The sequence below is a fragment of the Nicotiana sylvestris genome, chromosome 3, assembly GCF_000393655.2.
Source record: "Nicotiana sylvestris chromosome 3, ASM39365v2, whole genome shotgun sequence".
NCBI classification, from domain to species: domain Eukaryota; kingdom Viridiplantae; phylum Streptophyta; class Magnoliopsida; order Solanales; family Solanaceae; genus Nicotiana; species Nicotiana sylvestris.
Window position 1 is genome coordinate 20,624,651 of NC_091059.1, and position 11,025 is coordinate 20,635,675.

An 11,025-nucleotide genomic window follows, 5' to 3' on the forward strand; every position below is an offset into this window, starting at 1 on the left:
TTACCACAAGCCACTTTGTGACTTCCTAATTACAAAGACCTTTACTAACTTGTGATGCTCTCACCACAAGCCACTTTATAACTCTATAATTACAATGACTTTTGCTTATGACTAAACCTAGTCACAACATAAACTCAAGGAGTTTACGGATTTACAAGAGGATTCCAAATCAAACGCTTCTAGCTAAGCAGTTTAGGAGATACAATAAGTATAATCACAAAGTTACAACTCAACTAGGACAACAACAAGCTATCTTTTAGGAATTGGTCCGTAGTTGCGTTCAACTTTGTTCTTCAAGCTTGTGAGGATTGATTTCTCTTTTTTTTTTTGCTAAGAAGCTTGAATAAGAAACTGAAACCTTCAAGTGATGTTTTGTATAAACTCATTGTAGGGTACACCTTGATCACATCACTTTAAATGATGTGAACACTTTATTTGTTCAGAAAATGAGTGGGCGCTAGAGACAGTGCAGTCAGTCACTTCATTTCGAGCTATGACCAATTGACTTGTACTGTGATGAGGGAACCACAAGGGTATCAGATCCTTGTTTGGGTTCCTAGCTCCTGAAGCTATAGCAGTTCACCTTTAGCTAGAATTCGTTAAGCTTGCAGTATAGTCCGAGTAGGTCAGGTTACCTATCTGGTTCTTAACAATAGCTTTGTTAGATCATCAAAACATAAGGCAAGAACACTTAAAACCTATCAATTTCCCTCTTTTTGATGATGGCAAACTTAATATTTATAAAGTGGATTTAAAGTAGTAAGAAACAGATTAAGTAACAGGGGAACACAGGTTTCCCCTGACTATATGCCTTTTGTAACACGTGTTCCCCCTGAGTTGATGGCTATTATATTATCTTTCCCCCTTTTGGCATCATTAAAAAAACAGCCAGAATAATAGTAGAAAGAAGTCCAGCTAAGCTAACTCATGCCACATGTGTGCACACAATCATGATATAGAATAGAAACACAAAAGGAGAGTACTGACATAATAAAATAAGGATTGATATTAATAAAGTTTTTATATGCCTTTGCTTTGAAAAAGCGAAAGGCAACATTGCACTTGTTAAAACGGGAGCAGTAGTGTTTCATCCCAACCACATAAAAAAAGAAAACAAAAACATCCACCAAAACATCAAATAAAACTTAGCAAACATTTCCAGAAACTGGTCACTGAAGGGGTACTTAGGGTGCACTAGGAGTAAAGGGCTTGGAAGCTGCAGCAAGTGTTTGGAGAATGAGGTCTATTCGGGCATTTTCTGACTTTTGCTCATTGAGCAGTTCTACTTTCAGGTTCTCTACTTGCGCCCTGAGATCAGTATTCTCCTTTGTTAAACAGGTCACTTCATCATTTGACACCGGAACCTCTTGGGCTTGTTGTCCTTCCAGGATAGCATTCCTGGCCTTCAACCGACGAATTTCCTCAGCTGCATTATTCTAAGCATTAATAAGCTGTGAGACAGTTGATGTAATTCCTAGCTCCCATTGTTTTCCACGCACTCATACTCTTCCAAAGTTGTCTGTGAGAAAGTCTGCTTCCTAGTCCCCACGTTGCCTGTCCCCAGTGGGACTTTAAAGAATTTGATCACTTGTGTAAGTAGGAACCCATAGGGAAGGCCATGATTACCATCTTTGAAGGTGGCAACCTTTTACATGTGTTCAATCATGATAACAGGTAGATTCATAGGAGTAAAACTGTCTAGTTTCTCCATCAAGAATAGGTCAGACTTAGAAGTCACTGACCTCCTCTCAGCTCGAGGCAATAGAACTTTGTTAACCAATTCGAACAACATCTGATAGACAGGGAATAACACTTTCTTATGTATCCGGTCCCCCTTCTGGTTTGCATTGTCTTTTACCACAACATTTCTAAAGTTATACTAACACACATCTTTTACACTGGACACACCAGTTGTAGGAACTTTTAGAATCTCTCCAAGAAACTTTACATCGAACACCATGTCCACCCCATTGACCAAAGCACAAATATGGTCAGTTCCAATTGGAAAGAGGCTAGCAAAGAAGCTTTGTACCTCATCCTCATATACCTTAGGTTCATCATTTTGAAATAGATGCGCCCAACGTTGAAACTCGACCATTTCCAGAATTTGGCGCATTCCAGCGATCTCAGAGATTGCTGGGTCAAACATATGATCCAATAGAACTTTTTGATGCCTCAGGCATTCACAGCCAAGGCTGCCTTCACTTCTCATTCTATTTACAAAACCAGGTTCTTCAAAATGTTCAGAGTTACGTTTGCTGGATTTCTCTCCACTGAATTTTCCTTTTCCCTTGGATTTGACTAACACATCCTCATCAGACATTGAAAACTCACTCACCACCTCCTTCATCTTGGACCTAGATGTTGACCCCTTCTCTATTGAAGCATGCTTCGTCTTTTTTGGAAACCATCTAACAAGTGAACCAAGTTCATCTGGGTTTCCTCTTCCACCTCGACTACATGGATCGTCTCATCACTTACAAGTACACCATCTTTTACCAAATTTCTTCTTTTTTTCTTACTACTCCTCTTGCTCTTTTGAAGGGCAGAATCGTAGGCCACTTTTACTTGAAGCCTGGTAGTAGGTCGTTTGGTTTCAGACTCAGGGGTGGATACAACCCTCCGCTTACTTATGAATGCATCAAGAGCCATATTACCTAGGTATTCTTCATCATTAGATCTCATTTTAGGTGCTTGAATTTCCAGGGGTACAACATCGAATGCAGGAACAATACTATCCTGGGAACAAAAAACCTGACCTGGATCCTCCAGAGAGGGATCAGGTTCCTCATGTGATGCCCCAGTAGTATCTACTAGTGCATCCGCTTCAACAGTTACAATGGCCCCTTCTTCCCCCACACTTTGTGCCTCATTTTTCTTAGAGGTGATCTCATGCAGTACACCATCAGCAGACACCACAAACATGGTCACAACATTTTTCTCTTTCTCAAATGGTGCTACCACCACCATGGAATCGATAGCAACGATGGAAAAACTCGTTGTGACCTTAGGGTTTTGACCTTGTCCTCCACTTGGTTTTTGACTGGTGGGAGCCTCAGACGATGGGGAGAGCGGAGCAACATGTTTAAGGGTTTCTGAATTAGGAAGAGACTGGGAAACTAGATGAAGTGTGACTGTAGCGGCAAGAGTAATAGTTGGTGAGAAAGGCTCAGTAGGAGCAGAAGGCTCCATAGATTGATCGGTAGTAGTTACGACTGAGGCAGAGGATCAGAAGTTGTCTCAGCTATTAAAAGAAGTGGTGTAATGATATTTTTGGGAAATTCTAATGTAAGACTTAAGGTTAGGAAGAACAAAAAAGAGGGTTTTAAGTGGAGAGGATAATTATAAAGAGAGAGGAATAGGCACCGGTTCTGAAATGGCGGTTTGGCGTGGAGAATTGCAATGTTTCAGAGGGATATGGAACAATTTGTAATGAAGAGACATGACAGAAGGATTTGAAAATTTGATGACATGGCAGTTGTGTTTTGTACGCTTTTTAAGACATGTATTAAAGGATGCACAGAACTACTAGCATTTGGTACAACAACCAGGTTTTTGACCTTTTTATTTGAAAGAATCAATCCTCCTTTATCATTCATGCACTGCATCTACAACTTCTATACTCATCATTCGTGTTTACCTGGAATGGTATTAAAGTGAGGTAGACATGATGAGACAACACTTTTAGCCAGTTATTTCTTAAGGGTGAAAGCCAGATAAAGAGGAATCAGGTTCTTAATTGGGCTTTAAAATCCCCAGCTTCACTCTGTTTCTTTCAATCTATTCCCTACTTAGCGCCTTGGTGAAAATGTTTGCAATTTGATCTTCTATGCTACAGAACATCATACATACCAGCCCTTTCTCCACATTGTCCCTCAGAAAATGATGCCTCACATCAATATGTTTTGTCCTTTTGTGTTGAACTAGATTCTTGGCCATGTTGAGTGCACTGGTGTTGTTACATAGAAGGGGTACACTCTCAGTGAGTACCCCAAAGTCCTCTAGTTGCTTCTTGATCCATAAAAGCTGAGAATAGTAGGATGCTGTGGATACATATTCAGCTTCAGTTGTTGAAAGAGCCACTGAATTTTGTTTCCATGTGCCCCAAGAGATAAGACATGAACCTAAGAAGTGAGCCATTCTAGACGTGTTTTTCCTGTCCACAACATAACCTGCATAATCTGCATCAGCATACCCAATCAGATTGAAATTGTCACCTGATGGATAATACAACACCAGGTCCTGTGTTGCTTTGAGATATCTTAGTATTCATTTGGCAGCTTTCAAGTGAGATTCCTTGGTATTTGATTGAAACCTTGCACACAGCCCCATACTTAAAACAATATCAGGTATGCTGGCAATGAGATAGATGAAAGACCCAATAATGCCTCTATACATGGTTTGATTTATAGGAGATCCAGTTTCATCCATGTCCAGTCGAGTGGCAGTAGCAATGGGAGTGTCTATCACCTTTGACGCTTCCATTTCAAACCTCTTCAAGAACTCCCTGATGTATTTCTGCTGACAAATGGACATACCCTTTGGGGACTGTTTTACTTGAAGACCCAAGAAGAAGTTCAGTTCCCCCATCATGCTCATTTCAAATTCACTTCCCATGAGTTTTGTAAATTCTTGACACAGAGAATCAGTTGTTGCTCCAAAAATGATATCATCAACATAGACCTAAACAATGAGCAAGTTCCTTCCTCATTTCTTTAAGAAAAGGGTGTTGCCAATTTTCCCTCTTTTAAATCCATTTTCCAGGAGGAACTTTGAAAACCTTTCATACCAATCTCAAGGAGCCTGCTTTAGCTCGTACATAGCTTTGTCCAGTTTAAACACATATTCAGGGTGCTTATGACATTCAAACCCTAGGGGTTGCTTCACATAGACTTCTTCCCTAAGGAGTCCATTCAAAAATGCATTCTTGACATCCATTTGGAACAAGGTGAATTTCATATGAGATGCAAAAGTGATTAGAATTATAATAGCTTCTATGCGAGCCACTGGAGCAAACGTTTCATCATAGTCAATCCCTTCCTCCTGATTGTAGCCTTGGACCACTAGCCTGGCCTTGTTTCTTGTGGTAATTCCATATTCATCGATCTTATTTCTGAATACCCACTCGGTTCCTATAATGGTTCGATCTGGGGGTCTAGGTACCAGATGCCACATATTGTTCTCTCAAACTGATGTAGCTCGTCTTGCATGGCTGTAATCCAATCTGTATCTTTCAAGGCTTCCTTGGTATTTTTGGGTTCTATCTAAGAGAGAAAGGTTGAGAAGGCAAGTGAATTTCTTGCTCTTGACTTGGTTTGTACTCTGGAATCTAGAGGAGTAATAATGTTGTCTATTGGATGAGAGCTTTGGTGTCTCCAGTTAGACGACTGAGGTTCATTCTGAGAGGAAGAGGGTATGTTTGGATAATTTTCCTCTGTCCTTCTCTCAGTTGCTAGTGAAGTTCTCTTAACTGCATCAACCACTCTTTCTTCAGCTTCAGTGGTTGTAATTGAGGTGTTTGTTTCTATTGAAGATGAGGCAGCATTGTCTTTATTTAGCTCCTTTACTTGACTCATCATATCTGCCTTTCCGTTTGTCATGTTAATGACTTCACCAGGGACTAGTAAGAGTTCTCCATCTTGATCTTCCTCAGCACTCTTCTCACATGATGGATAAGATTCATCAAAAATAATATGGACATTTTCCTCAACATATTGAGTCCGCTTATTATATATCTTGTAAGCCTTGCTTTGAGAAGAGTAGCCTAGAAATATTCCTTCATCACTTTTGGCATCGAATTTAACAAGTTGTTCCTTTTGAATGTTGAGAACATAGCATTTGTTACCAAATGTTCTTAGGTGAGTTAGCTTGGGTTTCTTTCCATTCAATAATTCATACGGGGTTTTATTCAGAAGTTATCTGATCATGCACCTATTCACCAAGTAGCAGGCAGTATTGACAGCTTCAGCCCAGAAGTTCTTCGCAATTCCACTGTCGATCAGCATTGTCCTTGCCATTTCTTCCAGAGTTCTGTTCTTCCTTTCTACTACTCCATTTTGCTGGGGAGTTCTAGGAGGTGAGAAGTTGTGAGTGATGTCATTTTCATTGCAGAATTCATCAAGTTTGACATTGTCAAATTCTGTCCCATGATCTGATCTAATGCATGCGACTCTAGACTCCATCTTCACCTGGATTTTCTTCACAAAGGCCATAAACAACTCAACAGTTTCATCTTTGGTTCTGAGAAACAGAGTCCATGTGAATCTGGAGTAGTCATCTACTATCACAAAAATATATCTTTTTCCTCTTCTACTTTGCACTCTCATAGGTCCACACCGATCCATATGCAGAAGCTCTAGTGGCTTTGAGGTGCTCACATCTCTTTTAGACTTAAAAGAGGACTTCACATGTTTTGCTCTAGCACAAGCATCGCAGACTTTTTGCATCTTGAATTGTGACATAGGTAAACCATGGACTGGGTCCTTCTGAATTAGTTTGTTCAGAAGAGAAAAAATTGCATGGCCCAATATTATGTGCCATAGTTCAGCATCATCATCAACAGCTTATAGACAACTCAGATCACCACTCTATAAAGACTCGAAATCAGCGACATAGATGTTCTTGTATCTTTTAGTCACAAATACTATTTCACCGGTCACAAGGTCAGTGACTGTATATATTTTGGACAAAAATTCCACCTTGTTTCCTTTATCACAAATTTGAGAGACACTCAAGAGACTGTACTTAAGGACATTGACATAGTACATATTTTCAATAAAATGAGTGAGTGACTTCCCGACTTTTCCAACTCCAAGAATGTTCCCCTTTTTACCATTGCCAAAGGATACACTCCTTCCCTGTAAGGCTTTTAGTGAAACAAAGTCTGTGTTGATCCCAGTTATGTACTTTGAACACCCACTATCTATGAACCATTGTTGACCGCTTCCTTTCATTGTTCCCTACTCAAGAGATTAAGAGTTAGTTTTAGGAACCCAAGCAAGTTTGGGTCCCTTGTAGTAGGCAAGAGGATGAATAAGAGTTCTCTTAGTCCATGCTGGTAATGTACGTTTTATGTGAGTGGAACCTGGTCCCTCTTTTGTTGTAACCATTTCAGCAAACACTTTGTTTTTCAGAACCGATTGATTGTTATCCGGAACATCTTCCTTGAAGCGCTGAGTGCTCCTACATTGGGTACAAGGCCAGTTATCAAAGACAGTGACGTACTTACTGTGAGGGTTGTGAGGAGTTTTCTCCCTTTGGAACCCTATTCCTTGCCTGTTTTCACAATCATTAGTATGCAAGGCAGTGATAGCTTCTGTGGACCAGGTCTACTTTAGGGACATTTCAAGATCATTCTTTACTCTTTCCAGATTAGTTTGGAGTTGCTTGTTTTTCTCAATTTCAGCACACATCCTAGATCTCATAGCTTTCACCTCATTTCCAAGCCTAATGTGTTCCTCACTGGCTATCTCCTTTCCCTTTCCAGAATTTTCAGTTTTTGACTTAGTCCATGGTTTCAGTATTGTTTCCCTTAGGTCTGCAATTTCTACCAACAAATCATTCTTTTCTTTTCTGAGGATTTCAATGGTTTTCTTATGGTCAGTAACTATGTCAACTAATTCATCTCTAGTTTGTTCAGATTCTCCTAAGACTAAGGTCAAAGAATCCCTATCCTCCACGAGACTATGAAAAGCAGTGATTAATACATCAGCTAAAGACATGAGTTTTTTTTGGAGAATAGCATTTCTGATTTCTCTGAACATCCCTAAAATTTACCTCTTTGTTGCCATTGTCTTCATCATCATCTGATTGAGCCATCAAAGCAAAAGTTGAGTCATATCCAGTCTCCTCGCCTTCAACTTCCATCATGGAACTATCACCAGTATCAGGTTCATCTTCAGACTCACTAGAGGAATCCCCCCATGCTGCAAGAGCCTGCCTCATCATATTGTCAGCGGATCTTTTTCTCTTGAAGTCCTTGAAAGGAACCGGGTTCGTCATAGCTATTTTCTCATGGTAGTTCTTGGAGAATTCTTGCTTCAAGAGAGGACAGTCTTTCATGAAGTATCCAGGCTTTCCACACCTGTAACAAAGATCACAATTTTTTAGTTTGTTAAAGTTGTCCCTTATTAGCATTTCTCCATTTCTTCTAACTATCTTCTGAAATCATTTGGTTAAGTAAGCTATGTCATTGTCTTCCTCACTTGAATCATTGTTATCAGCTTTAAGTACCAGGTTCTTTTCCTTCTTTGGTTCTTTTCTTTCACTATTTATCTTTCTCTTCAACTCATAGGTCTTCAAGTTTCCGATCAGCTCTTCTATGGTCAGCTCATGTAAGTCCTTTGATTCAGTAACAACATTCACTTGCTTTCAAAGAGCTAGGTAGAAAGCTGAAGATTTTCCTTACTAGCTTGTTTCTGGGAATAGTTTCACCAAGTGAGTGTAACTCATTTATGATGGAAGTGAATCTTGTGTGCATATCTTGAATGGATTCATCGTCCCTCATTTTGAAGAGTTCATACTTGGTAGTGAGCATATCAATCTTAGATTGTTTTACTTGTGTAGTTCCCTCATGAGTTGTTTGCAAAGCTTCCCATATCTCCTTGGCAGTGTTGTAGGTGGAGATTCTATTGTACTCTTTAGGTCATATTCCACATACTAGAATTTTCTTGGCACGAAAATTCTTCTCCACAGCTTTCTTGTCTGCTTCAGTGTACTCTTTGCTGGTTTTGGCCATTGAAAAAGGAAGTTCCTCTAGTACCTTGGTTGGAACATAAGGACCATCACATATGATATCTCATAACTCACAATCATCAGCCATGATAAAATCGTGCATTCTTGTTTTCCACCACCCATAGTATTGTCCATTGAACTTGGGTGGTCGGTATGTAGATTGACCTTCTTCAAAATTTGGTGGAGCAGCCATGAAGATCCTTCCTAGGTGTTAGCCTAATAGGAGGAACCTGCTCTGATACCAATTGATAGTTTGCGTAAGTCCACCAAATAGTAGAGTACCTGGTCCTCTAAAAGATTCTGCTGAGAATGCTAATAAAACAGTATGCAAATAAGGCAAAGGATTTTTACGTGGAAAAATCCCACACAAGGGGATCAAAAACCACGACCTACACCTGTAGGCTTTCAACTTCATTAACTTGTAGAAAACCTATTACAAGCCACTTTGCAGTGACTCCATTACAAAGAATTTACTCAACTAACTTGTGATACTCTTACCACAAGCCACTTTGTGACTTCCTAGTTACAAAGACTTTTACTAACTTGTGATACTTTGACCACAAGCCACTTTGTAACTCTAAAGTTACAAAGGCTTTTGCTTATGGCTAAACCTAGTCACAACATAAACTCAAGGATTTTACGGATTTACAAGAGGATTCCTAATCAAACGCTTGTAGCTAAGTAGTTTAGGAGATATAATAAGTACAATCACAAAGTTACAACTCAACTAGGACAACAACAAGCTATCTTTTAGGAACTGGTCCGTAGTTGTGTTCAACATTGTTCTTCAATCTTGTGAGGATTGATTTCTCTATTTTTGGCAAGAAGCTTGAATAAGAAACTGAAACCTTCAAGTGATGTTTTGTATAAACTCATTGTAGGTACACCTTGATCACATCACTTGAAATGATGTGAGCACTTTATTTGGTCAGAGAATGAGTGGGCGCTGGAGACAGTACAGTGCGGCAGAAACAGTGCAGTCAGTCACTTCATTTTCAGCTGTGACCAATTGACTTGTACTGTGATGAGGGAACCACAAGGGTATCAAATCCTTTTTTGGGTTCCTAGCTCGTGAAGCTGTAGCAGTTCACCTTTAGCTGGAATTCGATAAGCTTGCAGTATAGTCCGAGTATATCAGGTTTCCTATCTGGTTCTTAACAGTAGGTTTGTTAGATCATCAAAACATAAGGCAAGAACATTTAAAACCTATCAGTTAGTTTGGTACCCATACTTTTGAATAATTTCTGCCAGAAGTGGCAATTCAAAAACAGGATCCCCATCTAAAATAATTGTTTTAGGTAGACCATGTAACTTGTCGACCTCCTTGAAGAAAATTTCTACAACTTCCTGCGCCGTGTATGGGTGTTGAAGAGACAAGAAATGACCATAGTTGGTCGGTCTATCTACAATTACCACAATAATATTACTACCTGAAGAGAGCAGCCCTTCTATGAAGTCTATTACTATTTCTTTACAACGTAGATATGGAATAGGCAATGGGTGCAAAATCCTGGAGGAAGTACACTTTCAGTCTTCACTATCTCAGAATATTACTCTCTACAACCCATTTTGAGATTTTAGTATACGCAATGTGCCAATAGAAGGTTAGGCTAACTTTTTTATATGTACCTTGTTGCCCATAATGCCCTCCAAGAGGAGACTGATAAAGAGCTTCAAGAATCTTCACTATGAGATTGGAACTTCTGCCTATATATATATATATATATATATATCTTCTTATTGTACTGATAACCCCTAGAGTTAGAGTATACTTAGGCTTGTCCGTAGGAGCTACTATTTACTCTGTAACTAATTGTAGGGCCACATGATCATGTTCACAATTCTAATTCACTTACTTCATCAAGTAGGCTTAATAGTGAAAATATCACATAGTATGGATTCCTCGTCGTGCCTCCTGAATAAGGCATCTGCTAATCTATTTTCTATTCCTTTTTTTGAACTTCACTTTACATTCCAGACTAAGTAGTTTGGTCATCCCTTTCTACTGCAATCCAGTAGTTACTCACTGATCCAATAGGTATTTTAGACTGTGGTGGTATGTCCTAATGATGAAATGGAGCCTTATGGATAATGTCTCCATCTATCTGCAACTGAAAGTAGAGTTATGTGCTCTTTTTCATAGGTGAATAGTCCTAGGTATTTAGGAGACAAAGTCTAGCTGGAAAAGACAATAGGCCTACTTTCCTGCATCAATACTGCCATATATATATATATATATATATATATATATATATATATATATATATATATATATATATATATGAATTACTT

At 39.2% G+C, this 11,025-nt stretch overlaps 1 protein-coding gene across 1 annotated transcript; it reads right to left on the reverse strand.

The window, feature by feature from the left end:
* Positions 1–6,587: 6,587 nt before the first annotated feature.
* On the reverse strand, positions 6,588–8,136 carry LOC138887125 (uncharacterized). Its single transcript, XM_070168840.1, has 5 exons — positions 7,881–8,136; positions 7,777–7,805; positions 7,333–7,673; positions 7,107–7,182; positions 6,588–6,959 (listed from the first exon to the last, which is right to left on the reverse strand). The coding sequence occupies exons 1-5, from the start codon at positions 8,134–8,136 to the stop codon at positions 6,588–6,590; spliced, it is 1,074 nt and encodes a 357-aa protein (XP_070024941.1).
* Between the last annotated feature and the right edge of the window lie 2,889 nt (positions 8,137–11,025).